We start from the raw sequence: 19163 nt of genomic DNA, 5'->3' as shown, positions 1-19163 counted from the left end.
CAGAATGAACTGGATTTTCTGCAGTAGAACAAACTTCTAGACTATTTGCATAGACACCAGGATTCACCTGCATTTGTATATTTTTTTTCATGTATTAATTAGGTTCTCTTTACCTGGATTCTTGATAGAGTCTACTATGGTTTTGTAGTTGGCTTTATTTGCACTCAATCCAGCTGTAACATCTTCGATTCTCCACAAGTCTTTTTGTATTTGTGTTTTCTCCTGATGTTTGCAGTAAAAGAAAAAGAAAAATCAATTACATCTAGTTTTTAATTTATTATGGGCTTATCCTTTTGATATCAAAACCTAATCAATGTTTCAGAACTTACATGAAAACTTTGGAGTCTACAAAGGAAGACTGCGGAGACACATCTACATTTTTCTTTACAATATTATTCAGGGGACAAAAAACAGTTTAATGTTCTTCATGAAATGAGCTTGCAGAACCTTTTTAATTGAACTTTGTTCTTAAATCCTATACTTACATATTTAAGACTGCTAAGGCAGCCTTATGAAACTCATCTGAGTGTATTTAGGGGGGATGCCCAATACTGAAAAAAAGAAAAAAGAAATAGTAGTCTCCCTGAATACTGCTGTGAATTTCCTAATAGCTTTTAATGGATGAAATATAAACCCAAAGCTAACTCAGAAGGGCTGACAAATTTAATTCCTTCTTATATTTGGGTTGTCAGGCCTACAGGACATGATGTATTATAGGTTGAAACAATATATTGTTGCTGTTCCAGGATTCAGTCTCATCTTGCATTCTGTTTGCTTTAGCAAGGCACTCCAAGGAGGAGAGAGAGCACGGCTTTGGCTACAGTCTGGACTGGGGCTTTGATAGTATCTTGCAGCCAGAGGCCTTGGCTACTGAAGCACCACCTCAGTCAGATGTTCACCGCAATTGTCATAAATAGCCGTTCTCATCTACTTAATCAAAGCCTGGTAATTCTGCCTTCAAAAACTGTTATTAAGAAAAAACTTAATATTGTTTTCCTCTTGGAAGAAGAAAGCAGAAGGCAGGGAAACATCTTAGTTAAGAATTGCTTACAAACCACTCAAGAAGCCTAGAAATCCATCACCTGCCATGAGCTGCAAGATAACCACTAATTAATCCTATAAGCTTGAAAGAGAAAAACTTCAGCAAAAGCTCTTCTACCTCACAGAGCTAAGGAAGGCATATAAATTGCTTTCCACTTTCTGTCTTAGATCAGAAAATAAGTTCAGCCAGGTTATAGATCAGCAAACAGGGTGCCAAGAACACAAACATTGAAATGATGGAGAACGTTATTTGCCCGTAGTAAACTCACTCAATAGATGGGACATATCTTGAAAGACTGTCAGGATACAAACTATAAATTTGCATGTCTCATTTCATTTTTCTGAGATTCATCATACTACAAGGAACCAAATGATGGATTTACAATAATCAAGCCTCAGAACTGGCTAAAAGAAAAAAAAAAGCACCAAAAATCCTGCTTCTGAAACCACTCAGAAAACGTTCGATCCGTAATGTACAAAAGCTGTGAGATCTTTTAATATTATTTCTTCCCATTAGTTTAATATTAATGTGAAGAGAATACTTTAGATCAGAAATGGACTAGATCGAAAATATAAGCAGATGCATTTATTTTTAAATTATGAAAGCCAAGATTGCTGTTTATGAAAGGGTATAAATATACTTTATGGGCAAGCATGAAAAGGTAACTTGGAGAGATAAATCAATTTCCTAACTTCCTTCACACAGAAACATAAATTTGAATGATTTATAAAACCAGAGCAGAAACACTTACCAACTAAAAAGTTATCACTGACAAAACATCACATCTCAGTTAATTTCAGCATGCCCAGATCCCCTCAACTCTTGAGCAAAAGACAATGAGGCTACACTCTTAAAAGCAACATTTACTCTGACCAAGCTGCTTGAAACATTTGGGTTTTAACCTCTTAATTAATGCTACATAGAAACAACATTGGCTGTTTCCTACAGCAACTTGAGCCTGCAAATTTATTGAATTTTTAATAATATTCCATGAAGACTGCATTTTTTTAAATACCGCGTGTATTAATTTAGTGGTCTTAGAAAATACTAGATAAACAATCTTGAGCCTACATACTCCTGGGAAGAGATCAAAAAGATGAACTATTATGGTTACTTCAAGTGAGACTTGTTTGAAGGAATATATAATAGTTTTAAGAACACCCAGTACTTTCTGGAAAAAATCAGCTCCCCTTTATATCTCCAAAATAGGTATGCAGAACCATTTTTTAAAATCTCAGCCAAAGACAAATGTACGTATGGATACATATATACATTTATATATGTAAGTATACACACACAAAACACATAACATGTATGTTTGTGTGTGCACATGTGGGTTTTTTATAATTCTGCATGTATGTGACATGAGATGACAATAAAACCAAGTTAACATTTTATCTGTGCAAACTGCATTCGTTTCTATATGTATTGCTAAATCACATGCCACATATCCAGTATGCTCAATGCACAAATGGAAATTGTTTCCTGAAGTAATTTAATGAAGTATATTTTGTTTAAACCTGTAATTTCCCTTTGTTAACCAAAATAACTTCATATAGGGATGATTTGATTCTAAAATACCCCTGGGACTTTTTGAAGAAATGTATTCTACAGTTGAGCTCAACTACACATACACACACAAATCTGGACTGCATTCCTTGCTTTAAGAATAAAATCACCAGTCTTAAGCAGGTACGTAGAAATAATCAGGTCTGCAACAACCAGTTCAGCAAACAGAATAACTTGGCTTCTAACAAAGCTTCTTTGTAAGATTCAAAACTGAATAATTGATTTAAAATTGAGATGCCTTTCAATTACTGATGGCTGTTAAACGCTTATTCCATTTCACAAAACAATCTGCAGGGATAAATCTTCCATAAATAGAAGAACATGACAAAGAACAGGTAATGACAATAACGAGACAGTGACTGATGTTCTTGAAAACGGATAAAGAAGCCAACAATGTCAGATCAAATAAATGGGAGACTAAGAAGTCCTGCATAGTCTTATAAATTAAATACGTTATCAATGTCAAGATGTCAGCACGTACTAAAAACATAATAAAATAACGACAAATTTGCATAGACAACTTATGAGAAACTATTACATGCTACAGGATAGCTAGTTGCTGCACAGCCACGCTGTTACCATGTCTGAACTCTGCAAACTAAGCTACAAGACAGCTGAATAGAGTGCAAAAGTTGTGGAGAATTTCTACTTTGAGATGACAGTTTTCAGGTTCACATAAAACCATCTCATAAGCAAACCAGTGTCAGGAAATGGACTCACCTGAGATACCAATGAACTATTCATCTGTTCCTGTAAGGCTTTTTTCAGCTGGTTCACATCCTTTTCTAATTTCAGATATTCATTCCAAGCATTTTCCATTTCCTGTTAACAGAGGGAACACTCTAATACAGTGTTATAATAAACTTTGAATCACTCTATCCATTCTCTAATTAAGCACAAAAGTGTTTTTAAGATGGTGGTATTCTACTATAAAAATAAGCAAAAAAAATCCATTTTGGAGTCTACATTTTTGCTTAGAGTTGATTATAAACTTCAAAATGCTTTATAGGTTGCAATATCAAGTCAAGAATCCCTAAATAAAGAATTCTGGCCATCTTCCTCACACAAAACCATTTCTTAGGCATAAAACTGGCATTTAATAGAATCTGAACAATGACTAATATGCTATGAAGGAATCGAGTCTATTCCATTTCCTTTTTCCTTACTTCTCTATTTAAAACAAGTTTATAATTAAAATCCAAATAGTCACCTAAATCAGAACTCATGTTTTGAAACACAAAGCACGTTGTTCTTTAAAAGTTCTACTGACCGTGTTATAATGTCATTAGAAGTGGAAAAAATAAGCAGAGACCTGGAAAATAACACTATTCCATCACCCTTACTTTACTTAGATTATCTCCAGCATCCATGACACCACAGTCTGCCTTCTGACCAAGAAGTGAGAAAAATCAAATATCTGGAACATTTTTATGTAAAGAATGATGAAGCAGGCTTTTCCTCTGAAGTCTAGAAAGGAGATCACTTGGGAGTTGAAGGGAAGAAACAACGAAGGTCTACAAAACTCAAAATGGCATGGAGAGCGGTAATGACTGACCGCTCCCCATCCTTTCTTATACAAGAGCAAGGGTCTACCACATGAAACATGTGCAAGTCAGGCTCAAAACAAATACAAGGAATAGTTGTCCACACAGTGGGGGAAAAGATCTATGTCATAACTTGCCAAATTATGTTTAGGATGCAAAAGGTTCACAAAATTTAATAGAAGACTGTACAGGTTCTTGGAAATGAGATCTACTGAGGATTACTAAATAGACAAATAGAAAATGTCAACCTCAGGAATTCCCTGAGCAGAAAATAATTAGAAGCTGGATTGGTTATGACAGGACACACTGCCCATCTTTGCTGTCTTCACTCTTCCCTAAGCATCTGCTTATGCCCACTGCTGAAGCCAGAACCCTGGGCCAGGAGCCTCAGACTGGACCAGTACAACCATTCCTACAATTACCTGCTATTTATACCCCCGATTAAATTTTGAACGTAATCTGTGAAAGTCATACATTTTCTACAGGCACAAAATACAGTATGTATGTGTATTTAAATAATACTGGCATTTTAACAACCACATCCTACTACAGGAAAGGTGTTCGTGCAGTTCTAGGAACAAAATTATGAAGAGCTGCTCACATATTCATCAAAAGGCAGGAATAATATAGTAAGTACACAACACCCAGGTTCAATATACTCTTTCATGGCCGATTCCTAGAAATATTTTTATTATTAAGAATGCAACATTAAATTGCATTTTAATTTTATTAAGTCATAATATCAACAGTAAATATTTACCAAAATATCAACAGAGTTTCTCAATTCCTTTTCCCTTGGAAAAATATCATTAAATCACATTAATATTTTCAAATAATTAGCTGAAAGATTTGCAATGTAAGCCCCATGTATAAATGAAAAAGGTATAAAAAAATTTTCTAAGCTTTTTTGCTGGAGTGGGGGGGCATGGAGGGGTGGAAGGGTGGGAAGTGGGCAATGAAAGGAAAGTTGGAGAGACTAAGTTTTGTTGTTCTGGTTTAGTATCCTGTACTTTAACCAAATCAGTTCAGAACAGGACTTAACTCCCCTATCCAACTAATTATACAGTTTTACTCTAACTGGAATTCTAATTACAGTTTTCTTGAAACAACCAAAACCACATACCGTTGAAACTTTGGATATTTCAGCCCGAATATGTATGAGATCCTCTTGCAAAAGTCTCTGCTGGTAAGAAATTTTTTCTGCATGTTGTGGTTGGTCTTTGTACTGTTCCATCTGCCTGTGTAAAACCTCCAAAACAGACTCCAGCTGATCCTAAGAAAGAAGATGGCGGTAAGCCTGCAACATTTACATGGAATTTTACGGATCTACATGCGGGAAAACAGAAGCTGTTTTCCACCTCCCCACCTCGGCACTTCCTATAAGCCACTAGAGGTTCAAATCGGCCTCCTGTTGTGGACACTAAGATGTAAACGAAAAAGTGCAAGAGCCTTAATTAACTATTATAATAAAAATTAACTGATATTTTCTATTAAATCTTTCCATTCAGTAGCCAGAACTGTGGAAAATGCAAATCAATGAGAGGGAAATTCTTCTGTTTACAGTCTGTACAAAACTCTAAATTAGAGTTTCAGAAAAATTCCTACTAAGCCGTATAGAATTGTGACGGCCCTACTGCAGCACAGCATTAGCTGTTTATTCAAGGATAGGTTCTTATTCACTAATATAGTTGAATTAGCCATGCAGGGGGTTAAAATATTGCCCAAAACACTAAGTAGGCCTGATTCATTCAGTTAGGAATACATAACGCAATCATTTTTGCACAGCAGCTCTGAAGGATCCACCTGGACAACACTTTCATTTTAGAACAGATGTTTTTCTGAACCACCTTGATTTATTGACAGCCGTGCCGTGTAGGCAGTGAAGCCGATAATAGGCAAGGAAAGACAAGGGAAGGCAAACCATTTTGTTATTGTTTACTATTTTAATTCTGAATTGAATGGGCACAGACAAAAGGAGGTAGGTTCCAACTACAAACTTATCACAGAAGATATTCCAGCATTTCAGTCAGAACCCTCAGAAATAAGTTCACAGTACTATATATAAACCAGCACGGGTTTCTGAAATTACTATAGAAATACTCTCTCCCTTCTCTTGCTCCTCCTTCTAAAAACAAACACACACAAAAACAAAAACCCACCACACCACATAGGTTACAGTGAGAGCTCAATATGCTAGCACACTACTATATATGCAAACAAAGTTTGTGTAGGTGGGAAGAACTGCAAATGGAACATGACTCTGCCTGCCACCACATACATATTAAGACACAAAGTAAGACTACACAGAAAAGTGTATGTACCCCAATTGATAATAACTGCCAGAAAATTAAGTGCATGTGCTTTTCAAATATTCATTTTCAAAATAATGTTTTCTGAAAGTGGGTATGCAGTCCTAAGACAAAAAACCTTTTCTTTACCTAAGTTTACACATATGTCCAAAGAAAACTATGATGCAAGCAGCATCCAGTAATTAGATTGTTTGTTTGTAGTTCCATATTTTATGATCACATGAAAATTGTTATTTTATTTTATAAACTCCTCCTTAATTTGCTTACTTTATTTTCCTTAAGGGCTCTTATTTTGTCCTCCAAGTCCTGTAGAATTCTATCCTGCTCACAGAAAATGCTTAGCTTGACCTGAAAATGAAATAATATAAAGATATAATGTTAAATTTTTAAAGCCAAGCAGAAAGAGCACAATACCACAAAGAGCGTAACGCGAACACGTAACAGTACAATATAAATAGCCAAACCAAGGCATGAGGTTCTGAAGTGGTATTTGATACTCACATCAATATCACTTTCTGCAATCTTGACAGGTTTTGTACTTCGTTCTTTTAACGTGTCACGCCCTGTCACCTAAGAGGAATAGGTTTCAAACATCTGAGAAATTTGTTGCAAACTAAAACCTAATTAAGCTTCAGCAATGAAAAGTTTTGTTAAACACTCATGGTTATTAACAAAGATGAATACAATTTTGGACCTAGGTCTTCAAATATGGCTTTAGTTTTTAAAAAATGTTAGCAAAAAGGACTACTAGTTATATTAGGCTATTTAATAACTTACAGTAGCTTGAAGTTCTGTACAAAACAGCATAATCGCACTTGTCTATGGTCACAAAGGTTCTGTTCTTGCAAAACCTAATAGTTTTAACAGCTCAGCTTCAATAGCTTTCTTAAAGCCAAAGGATTTGAATGGTTTCTTTAAATGGGCAGTGGGAAGAATAACAGCATTAATTAATGACTGAAAATATTATGTTTCGGCAACTATTCTTTCTACAAAGGATAGTCTCTTCCGTAGTACAGTGTGAATTTTATTAGACTGCTATAGAAGTGCTATAGTGGAATTAAATGTAATTAATCTATTTTGACATATTTGTAACATCCCAAATCTCTCATTCCATAAATCACTGGTTTCATATTCAATTTCTGGTGAGAAGATTTTCTTCTCACATAACAGTTTTTAAATCAGTACAGAAACTATATTTTATTGTACTTCCAACCCTCACAGCAATCTTAACATGAAGGCACATCTATCTCTGTTGAATCGTTTATTATTTCCACAGTCTACATGGGACCCTTTTTTGTGAATAAATGAAGTTAGGAAAATGGCAATATAATTCAGCTCATTAATCAACTAGTTTTTAAATTCCTTAAAATCTAAAGACTTAATGTTGCTACATTAGAACACTTTTAAAAATTCCTTAAAGGAAATACTATCTTAATAAACAAACACCTGGTGTTTAGAAGTATAGTACCCATGTACAATATATTCTGTTCATATACAGGCAAGAGTGTATGAAAAAAAATTCACCTAAATATTGCCTTTAATAGTGTAAGAAGTTTTAATATAAGAGCAGAAGTTGTTGGCCTTTTTGGGGGGGTAGAAGGGGTAGTTCGCTTTTTTACTGGCACTGACTGGCAATCTCCAGACTTGAAGCTACTCAGTTTACTTATTAACCTAATAGGCACCTACAGGATCATGCTAGCTTTCTGAAAGTAATTATGTTTTACTGTAAGTGTAAATAAATCTGTGATACAACCTTAGTTTTTCATTTAACATACTATATGTAGATAGCTAACTTCATATCATATTTTCTAATAACAAAGCAGGATTAAGACAGAAGAGTACGGTCATCATTTATGTTCACTGTCTTCTCCAATGGCAGATTCCATTCAAAGACTTATCATGAGCTTTCATGTGGTAAAATTCTACTTCCCCACTATCAAAATCAAAAGCATTTACTGCTTCCCAAAACTTATATTTTTTAATATTTTCAACAGTAATGTGTTTTATATTAAAAAATGCTTTATTTCAAAACTCTTAATGGAACTGTTTAAATACTAAATCATATGTATAACTAATTAAATATAAGCATAAATACTAGCATGTTAAAGTAATAATTTTGCATATTTAATTACCTGCCTAAGAGAGTGCAAAAGCCTTTTTCAAAGCAATGGAACTAACATAACAGCCAGAGTCTACTGATTTGGGGAATATTTTAAATCATATAATCAGAACTGTAAAGAATTTGTTAACTATGAAGCAGTGAACATGAGAACACAATGAAGATTTAGCATGCTTTCACATTGTGAAAATTACACATAGAAGTCACTACTTGATACAATCATTTTCAAAACATGATAAAATGAAATCACACTGAGGTCAGCCATAATATTGCATACAAATAGAAAAAAAAATAAGGAAAGGAAAAACAAAATCTTACAGAAAGCTTTACTGTTTACTATAAGACACCTGTAGAAGCCAGAACATGTAAACATTGACTGCTGTTTTCAAAAGCAATGGGATGAGCACATTTCAGCTGCAAGCAGTCTTACATGTATACTGGATAGTAACCCTTGTGCTGAGTTCTTCAGCACTTTGTATATCATGTTGATCAGAGGTCCATTATTTTCTATCTGTTTCAAACAAAAGTTTAGCAATAGCTTGTTACAGATGTCAAAACTAAAAAACCCAAGCCTTACAACCCAAGACTCCATAAGCAGCAGTCATCACATGCTCTTATGTCACACCAATCCTTGATGTTTATAGTCTATACAATCTGTCAGTACTGAAGCTACAACCAGACATCTGTTTTATTACATTGTGGGTAGATTGTAAGTCCTTTTTTGCAAAACACACATACAAACACACAACACAAAAGATTTGCTCAGACTTGCCCAACTGCCGTTTCAAAAGTGCTGGGAATTACAGTAAGATATTTTCTGTTATTTACTATGTAGTAATGCTTGCACCAAAGCTCTGCATTGATAATTTCAGCAACCTAGTTAAAACCTCAGTGAAAAAAGTTATAATCTAAAGGCAATATTGCAGAAGGAAACACAATACATGATATTCGGCAAGTTCAAAATTATCAATAATTGTTCCTCATACTTTTTATTTTTTAAAATAGGCTACTATAAAAGGATAAGAGCAAGAGGGGACAAAACGGGAGTACTGACAAATTACTAAACACTGTGTAACCAGTGACTGATCAGTTTCAATACTATGGCACACATTAGGCAGTTAATTGCTTGATCCCTATTCCACGTTGAAAAGTGATATTTCAAAACCTCTAGGAAGAGAGATCTTCAGATATAATGGATTTAGTGAAAAAAGCTTAACTCCAGTTCTAAAATCTTCAGTCCTATTTGAAATCGGTTAATCAGAGCTGCCCTAACTCAAAGCCCAATGAAGTCAAAAGAGAGACTTGAATTAAAAGGCTGTCTAAGCCTCCAGTGTATTAAATGGAAGCTACTACATATATGAACAGTGAATTTCTCATATTCCACCATTACCAAATTAATATGTAATTTGCTTAGTTTCTTTCAGCACTCTACTCTTCTCATACTGCAAAACAAGGCATCTCCTAAAGAATTTATATCTAGTGGCAAATACAAACTTAATCAATACAAAGACACCTCCTCAAGTTTCACATGGTGTCCTCCAATCTCTCAGCTACCTGACCTGAATTTTTACATTTCCAGACTGCTACTGAAAGAAAGTTATTAAGAAATGCTGATTTTGAAAAATCAGACCATTCTTATAGAAACACACTTGACATTTTGACTGCCAAGATTTTTAAAAGGGAACTAATGCTAACATTAAGTTTCTTTTCACCGAAAGATCAGGAGCCCCCATGCATTTCTCTTTCCGGCTGCTTTCATCAGGTGCTACCCAGGCTGCAGGAGGCACAAGAGCAGCTCCTGGGACAATAAACAGCTCTTCATGTCCTGCACCGCAACAAATCAATCCAGATGGAATCCATTAAAAAGTTGCAACCCATCCTAATGATTTTGCTAAGCACATCTCATTTTCAGAGGCTTAAACTGTGGCCGCTTTTAACTGTAAGAATGGCTTTGTTTTAGAATGGACAAAACGGTGTTTTTATTACTAATTTCTCAGACTGTAGGACCTTTTAAATTGAAATTTGTCACAAAATTCAGCTGACTGCTTAGGATGCAGTTACATTTGCGAAAGCCATGAACAAACGAAGAACAAGGCTTAAAGTGAAATGTGTCCAAGCAACTTTAAATTCATATATTAATTATTACAACCATTTACATATTTGATCATCTAGATTATGTATACCACATGCATTGTGTGATAAATATTCTGGTTTTAAATATATATTATACTACACATATGTGTAATATGTATTACTAACATTTTCAATTGATATATTTGGTTATATATTCAGCCATAAAAACATCAGATAAAACTGAAATATGCACACTAATAAGTTCAGTCAACTCATTAATTGCACATATGCAAAGCCCCATGGCAAACAATAAGGGTAACAAGGTGTCAGGTTTCACTTCACCTTGATTTTCAGAAACATCATATGATTTATATATGGTGAGACATCCTACACACCATGTAAAACGGTAGACTGCTTTGCTAAGCAAAATTGTTATACGTTTTCCTTTTGTTTTGGCTGGTTGGTTTTTGTTGCTGTTATTTTTTTCCCTCAAAATCTGATATTAATGAGTCTAGATTTACTTTCGAATTGCCAGCTATCAGATGTATCAGATACAGAAGTAATTTAGATGATTTAGATGCTTTGTTGCTCAATTTTGGCTGCTTTTTTATTTTTTTTAAAAAAAAAAAGAAGGAAGTCTCATGTAACATTTGGGCAGACTCTATCTACAAATGGATGCATGAATCGGTGCATTTGAAATCTCTTAGCTTTAATAATAGGAAAACAACAACGGGTGATAATTAGCCATCACATTTTCACAAGAAAGCAAGACATCAATATGGCATATTATAAAAACAAGGAAAGATGTCAGCTCAAGAAGATTTAAAGGGAAAAAGTTGGATTAAAAGAACACCTTAACTTAGAGGAGTTGACTTCATATTGGTTCTAACGCTACAGGAGTCAAACATTTTGAATCAAGTTTTTATACGATTTCACTAAACACACATAATATCATCCATCTGCAGTACCAGTAACACAAGTTCTTCCTACCAACTGAAGCAACTACATTTTCTGAGTTTGCAATTTAATTGTATAGTCACTACTATAAAAACACTCACTATTCTAAGCACGATAGTGATGGCAAAAGACAGTTCCCATTTCTGAACAGAAGGTGATTTGAAACCTGCAGGTACAAAGATGATACACAAAAGACTACTGGGGTAAAAAGAAAAAATAGACATAGACTCCTATAGAATCTTACCTTTAGATCCAAATACTCCAAATCCTTTTTCAACTGAATATAAGTGTCATCCGCCTTCATGTAAGTACATAGGGAAAAAAGAATGCAATGTATTTGAATGTTTGAAACAAGCTTAGAATACTTTAATTGGTTATACACAAGAAAAGGGATGAAAGAGGAAACAAAATAACAGAATAGGAAGTACACAAAAAGCACACTTGCTCCACCAGCATATTGCTATTTACAGCTGTACAATGGGCAAAATATTTCCTAATAATATTATTACCTCATGTCCTCCCTCCAAACATATAGCTTTGAATTTTTCACCTCTAATGAGACACGTAACTACCCAAAACAATAGATTTTCAAAGGTTATTTTTTCAAGAACACTTTCTGCTGACTATCTCCTCACTGAAGAAGTCATGGTGGTGTTCTCCAGCACAACAGGTCTCTTTAGGAGAAGAGGCTTGTACCTAACTGAATGTCAATTGTAACTAGAAGCCATTATATAATAAATCATCATAATACTTTCAATTACATTTCATACGCATTTTAAGATATGAATTCCTTTATCCAGGGCAAGTATGAAATAAGTTTTGTGAACAAAATACTGAAAAATATCTCACTTATATGATTAGAGAATTCATTTTGACTTTTAAATAAGAGCATTCAACTTGATCCTTAATTTTCATTGGCTCACCTGTAATTGCTATAAGCTTAATTTTAAAGTTACGTTAATCTAGCAACATCTTCATTACAGTTGCTTCAATAAAAGCATGCACACAAGTCATAACAAAGTTATTCATCTGCTTTTCAAAAGAGGTATGCAATACACAACAAAATAAAGCTTAACTGTTGCAAAAGTTATCAGCCAATATGCCCTCAAATTCCTAGAACTTTATTGCTATTTTGACAGGATTTTATATACTGCCTACAGTAAAGTTCAGAATAAAAGAAAAACACAACTATACCTTTTCTCAAGTTTTGAGCCAATGAGAATGTGTAGTTAAAAAAGAAAAGAAACACCTTTTATGCAATAAAAATCAACAGATCACACTTGCATTTCTTTAGAGGTGTTTACTGACAATTCTTGTCTGATCAGCAGAAACTCTGCCCATTTTGGAGAAATCCCTGTTACTATCGCCCATCTCAGTGCGATTGTTCTGTAGGTGAGGTGAGTCAGGAAAAGAACCTTTTCCAAATTCAAAAAAGTTTCTTTAGTTTTGGGCCAATATAAAGCCTTCACCAGTTCCAAGAAGAGTCACCATGTTTTATGCGCAGACAGCTCCATTTCTGAGGCTCTAACATGAACCCAAGAGCTCTGTAAGCACACTGCACTTTGATCTCACTTTTACAAGTTTCACACATCAGTGCAATCAAGAGCACTGTTGATGACCCAAGATGCCCTTGAGCTTTAACGAACCAACGTTCACCTGCAGAACCGACACAGTTACAAGCTCATACGAATGTACAAATTGGCTGATGAATTTCAATTTGCAGGTGATGCAGCATGTGGCACAGGGAGCCAATCCCACCATGAAAGCAGCACAAAGAAATGGTTTTGCTTTAGAATGAACTTCTCTAACATTGTAAACAGCATTTCTGAAGATGCAGCATTTTCAGAAATAGTACAATGAGGGAGTACACATGACACTTTGAAACATGTGTACTGGTGCCCTATAACTTAAAGCACTCATCTTTTATAGCATATACAACAGCAAAGAAAAACTGCAAACAACCTGGGGACTGCAGAATACCAAAAAATAGGCAGGAAAGCACAGACTCAAGCATGCCACTCATGAAGCGTCTGCAGAGTCACAAAATGTCATACAGCACGGATGAGCCAAGCAGCAGCTGACCTGATAGGTGGAATTAGTTGGCAAGTGCTGCAGTAATTGTGCGATTGTGTAATTTCGTATACTAGCCAACTTAGCCTGATGTCTCCTTAATCGAATGAGAAGCAATGTTAGCTCTTCAGGCTGCAGGTATTTAGACACATTGTAAAGAGGAAATTAGCAGTCTTCAGGGAGAGTAATCGTAATTACATTTTTCACCTCACTGCCCAGAAAGCAGTTACTTGACATGATTAGGTAATTGTTTAATTAACTCTGCATTTGGTCAAATAAACACAATAAAAGTTGAATCCTGTAATAACAGACAGCTCACTCCTGTTCACGTTGCAGGTGACAGCAAAATTCCTATGGGCTTTATTGGGAGCTGGTTAAGATTAAGTTCTCATTCACGTTATTTATGTTTCAGCTAATAAAAATACAACTACTATGGAATGAACAGGGTTATAAAACCTAACGCCACCACTCTTATGACACAAAAGGAGAAGTAACGGTTCTCTCAACTTACCGATTTGCCATGCAAACTGGGTGCGCTCACGGTATGTGTCATGTAACCCATAGCAGGCATAGAGCGTCGATCAATGTGAGTTGAGCTCTGCAAGAAGCCACAGCCAGAACTGTAAGGATTGTCTGAAGTGAGAGGTATGTTGTACATCAGGACAAACTCAGAAGATGTGCACCTCTGCCACAGATTTTCTATTTGAACTCACAGCATGCTTGGATGAAGGTGACATCATGGGACAGCCAGATCCTTTGATGTTTTAGTAAAACTAATGAATGAACAAACGCAAATATAGTGCCTGTGATGCTGGGCAAATCATCAGATTCTGGCAGCACAAGGTGCTTCAGCAGAATATGCAAAGTGGTTTCCAGCAAATAAAAATAAAAAGTATTCATAAAGTTTCCCTCCACCTAATGTCTCCCAGAGAAAGGCTGTTTGGCTCATGCCCTTCAACAGTAGCTTGTACTCCATACAGTACCAGTCATTAATGTTCTTTCAGACAGAGAACACTAAGCTACTGACATTAGTGACACCTTGTGGCAATGGGCTCCATTAATACCAGGTTTTATTAAATAATCATACTTGTTCTGCCCCTTTCTGCTTATAACATGAAAACCTACTACACATCCATTCTTTCCTCTTAATGCCAAACTTCTTTCGCTTTCTTCAAGTTAGACTAAATATCTCATTATCTATTTTTATTCCTGTCTCTGAATTTAACTGAATCCTGTTTTTTTCTTTTTTCTTTTTTTTTTTTCCTCCTTTAAGTGTAAATGCATTCGAAGGAGGGAGGAGTATCGCAGATTTATTTAGACATATACATTTAAATGTAAAATAACACCATGTGCCTACATATAAACACATGAGTATTTTTCTTTAGAAACTTCTACAAAAGTTTTACAGAAAAGTTTTACATATGAGGAAAATTGTCTTTATCTATATTGGTAAAACCAATATGAAATTAAGAGTTTTATTTTATGAGTAAAAATTTATGCAGCTACATTACACAGGAACAAACTGCTGCACACTCCTTCATAAGGAATATAATGCTCCTTCAGCTTATAGAGAAACCAATGTCTGGTATAATATAACCAGGAGTTTAAAAAAATATTAATTTTCAGTGATGCACATCACTGGACTATTTAATCATCTGACATAATATAAACCTATAAATGCTGAAAGACATCCGATAGCTATACTGCATATACACTAGGAAGAAAATCTTAACTGTGCATGAAGCTGGCATGCAACCTAGCGTCATGGTCCTGAACTTTGCAAATTCTTTGCAAATGCTGGCCCCATCAGAGCCCATGGTTGAGGTCAAAGAATGAGGTGAATATAAAGGCTTTAATTTCCACTTATTCCAGTGCAAGAGCTACCAAGACAAGTACATTCTAGCTTGATTCAACCCTGAATTGCCCTAATTTCCTTAGGGAGGGAGAGCCATGTGGAATATCAACCAGGGAAACCTCTGTTACTTCTGGATAAGAGGCTACAACAGTGCCTACAAAAAATCCACACTGAAATTCTGCAGAAGGTTGAAGTTTCGGACCAACACTATTTGAATTTGATTAGTCTGATGTTAATGGCTCTGCAAAGAGCTTAAACTATCAAACGCACAAAAAGTTATTATGATTTTAGCCATAACTAAAAACAGAATCAGTTACAAGACTAACTACATGAGCTACTAATATGTAGAGAAAGCAGACACAGCAAACAGCGAAAACTACAAGCATAAGTAAATAATTAAGGAAGAGTTCATCCTGCTTAGTCTTGTATTCCTGCCTGCCTACTCTATACATTAAAATACCACAATTTGTATATTTTATACATATAAACATATACCTTCCAGTGTCTGAACAAAAATATTCCAAATCAATGTGATGTTCCAGCAACTTTCCTTTCCTAATCAACCAAAAGTCATAAATCTAAAAAGATCAGAAAGCTAGGAGTTTAATGAGAAAATTATTCATTGTATTAACTCTTACAACTTGCACAATCTTTCATACAAAAGGAAAGATTCAACGCAAATTACTAAGTTACATTACCAATGTGTGATACCACATTTAGAACAGTATGAAATCAGTTATGGTGTATACAAACCTTTACAGCATGATTTCGTATCTTCCTGGGTGATCCAGCAAAGGGAACATCTACAGTCTGTCTCTCATCAGGCGGTTTAACTGTAAGCCTTTCTGCAGGAGTATGCGGTCTCCTTGGGAGAAAGCTTTTTGGAGGTCCAGGTGGAGGAATATCAGATGGAGAGGGCGGAACAGATATTGATCGTGGAACATCTAATGAGCTTTTTGACTTACCACGATCAATAACATCTGAAGAACCTACATAAAGTGGGGCAGTGGGGCTGCCATGTTTGAATTGCTGTCTCTGCTGCCACTCATATAGCTGCCAAACAGTTCCGTCCTTATTTGCTTTCCTCTCCTCCTGCGACATCTTCAAGTGGCTGACACGATCTTGTGCATATTTGTAGTCGCTCGGCAAATTGCGGTTGGGTGGTGGTGGGGAGCTCCCTGAAGGCTGCCTGGTATTCTTTGGCAAAGTGTGATAGTTCTCAGGAAAAGGTAGATTGGGACCCTGACGTGTGAGAGTCTGATCAGAAGTGAGACTGTAAAGGACAGGAAAAAAACAAACGGGGTAAAGTTTAGCATACATTGATGAGTGGCAGTGATTAAAAAGAAATCTCTGATGGCATTACATAGAAGCTACAAGACACAAGAGTCATTTAAGAAGAATTTACAGAAATCTTTATGAAATAATATTAATGAAATCTACCCTGTACAAAAACATGACACTGTATTGCTGCAAAGATGTAAATAGTGTAAATACAGGCTGTTACTTTTGTGCCTAGCCTAGGATGACCTACTAGAAATAAACTTACAGGATAGCTGTGTTATGCACCTGGACCAAAAAGAACGCCAAGAACGTGAAGAAATGAATTATTGTTACATATAAAGAGCAAATCAGTAAATTAAAATTTTTTTTACCGAAAGCTTGCTCACCACTAGATGGTGCAGTTTACGAACAACAAATGCACGCTCATTCTAAAAAAACCCTTAAAGTGCAAGAAGCAATCTCAACCACAGAATGAGTACTTCAGATCATTTTTGTTCATGTGAAGGAAGAAAAAACCAAACCAAAATAAACAACAAAACCAAAAAGGTAAGAAACTGCTCCAATTCCCCATGTCTGTATGATGGACTTTAATCTGAACTAATGCTACTGGATCTACTGTTTTCAGCAACTCAAGGATTTTTGCAACAGAACTCATTGACAAACTAGAATACAAAAAGAGGCATGACATCCAGGCTTTAGTATTGCATCCATAATGCAATTAAACTGTAGAAATTAAAACTTTCAGTAGACAGAGAGTTAAGACAGAATTGGCAAAAGCTTTGACAAAGTGCAGTTAACTCCCTCTCTTACTTTGAAGTCAAAAATCTTTCCATAGCCTCATGCGTAAGAACCTGCCTGTCTAATTTCTGATTCCCCAGTTAAACATCTGGGGGTGTTTTACTTGCTATCACTCGCCCAATGATTCAGGCTCTCCAAAGAGAAAACGGTTCTGCTAGACTTGCTACAGAGTAACAATACAAAAAATAAATACAAACAACAAAAAAACACGCAAATGAAGAAATTCGGAGCATGCTCATCACTCTACTCAGTAGGCTCCACTCTCTGCACGAATGTGAGACCTAATGGTGTGGGAACTACAGGAATTCCACAGGAAAGAATGGGCAGGATGGATCAAGAACATCTTTGTTCAGCATCCAAGAATAACAGAAGCAAGGGGAAAAGTGTTGCTACCAGTAACTGCTGCTCAGTAGTCACCCCTGTCTATTTCTAACTGCAGGATTTGGCACTGTTGGGCTGTCTTGAAATATGGATACCCTTGAGAAGATGTATGATTCCTCATGGCAGAAACCAGAATAACTGCCCTGTGCTGTATGGAGGATAGCAAATCTATAAAAGCTCTGCTCTCTCATACCACAGAACCTTGATGTGTTCTCAGATTTCATAATAAAGGTTAAAGCAGGCAGCTAGTATGAGCAGAGGCAACTAAAAGATCGGCATTTAATGGTCAAGTAACCTCTTTTATTTGTCTACCTCATTACATCACATATATTCTGTATGTTCTGTACTGTACTGCCAATTCTTTCCACATGAAAACCAAAGTGGTTGGTAGATGTGTCTTCTCTCAACAAGAACGAGAACTGAGAACATGTGGAGCAGACAGTGTTTCAAAAGGACAGCTGAGACAGGCATGAAGCTGGGACAGATTTCTCTGTGGAAAAAAGGGGAATGGGGCTTGGCCATTCCTATACTCCAACTTAGCGGAGCCCTCAGGAAGGTATCAGCAAACTACTGAATGTTGCAAACCACCTGTGCGTGGTCATTTTCTAATTGGACATGAAAGGATAAAGTATGGAGATCAGCAGGAATTAATGGGAGTCAACAAAGTCATCAGGGCTAGCAGCTTTAGGAGTAAAAGCAGTCTGAAAACAAAGACCCCCAAAGTCCCCATGAGTTACGGGGCCAGGGGGAGCAAAATCTTGCCTTTCCTCTAGAAGAGGATGCATTTGGCTGAGAGGAACCACAAACTGTTTAGATGAAAGCAGAGCTCAGCTTAGCTAGGAAGTGCTGGCTTCATGCAATACTTCAGCCTGCTAGTAAAAAGAACAAAGTTGTATATGCATTACACTGCCCAGGGGAAGTCACATTCAAACCTGAACTTCAGAAGGAAATGCTTACATACAGATGGCTTGCAATTTCTCGGTATATTAAAATAGGCTTTAAGCTGGTGGCATCTCCATCACACAAGGTTCCAGATCCTTAAAAATAGCTTACATTATATAAAATAAGTGCTAAAGTGACTGAACAAATTCTATAATAGGGACAGAACAACATCCCAAATTACTCGAGTTGGTCCACAATGGACTCTGGGCAGGGATCAAGAGTA

The 19163-nt window shown here is 35.9% G+C and overlaps 1 protein-coding gene across 2 annotated transcripts in view; it reads right to left on the bottom strand.

Moving 5' to 3' along the window:
* The window catches only part of PLEKHA7 (pleckstrin homology domain containing A7), a gene marked incomplete at both ends in the record, with an annotated part of 157980 nt that overhangs the window by 16254 nt on the left and 122563 nt on the right, over positions 1–19163 (bottom strand). For both annotated transcript variants that reach the window (XM_080345688.1, XM_080345687.1), the window contains 8 exons: positions 114–222; positions 3332–3433; positions 5279–5428; positions 6732–6812; positions 6966–7034; positions 11858–11911; positions 14195–14281; positions 16292–16811. In XM_080345688.1, the coding sequence (XP_080201814.1) occupies positions 114–222; positions 3332–3433; positions 5279–5428; positions 6732–6812; positions 6966–7034; positions 11858–11911; positions 14195–14281; positions 16292–16811 (1172 nt within the window). The remainder of the gene's footprint in view (positions 1–113; positions 223–3331; positions 3434–5278; positions 5429–6731; positions 6813–6965; positions 7035–11857; positions 11912–14194; positions 14282–16291; positions 16812–19163) is intronic.

Source organism: Nesoenas mayeri, assembly GCF_963082525.1.
Source record: "Nesoenas mayeri genome assembly, chromosome: 5".
NCBI classification, from domain to species: domain Eukaryota; kingdom Metazoa; phylum Chordata; class Aves; order Columbiformes; family Columbidae; genus Nesoenas; species Nesoenas mayeri.
This window is presented reverse-complemented; position numbering and strand designations above follow the sequence as displayed.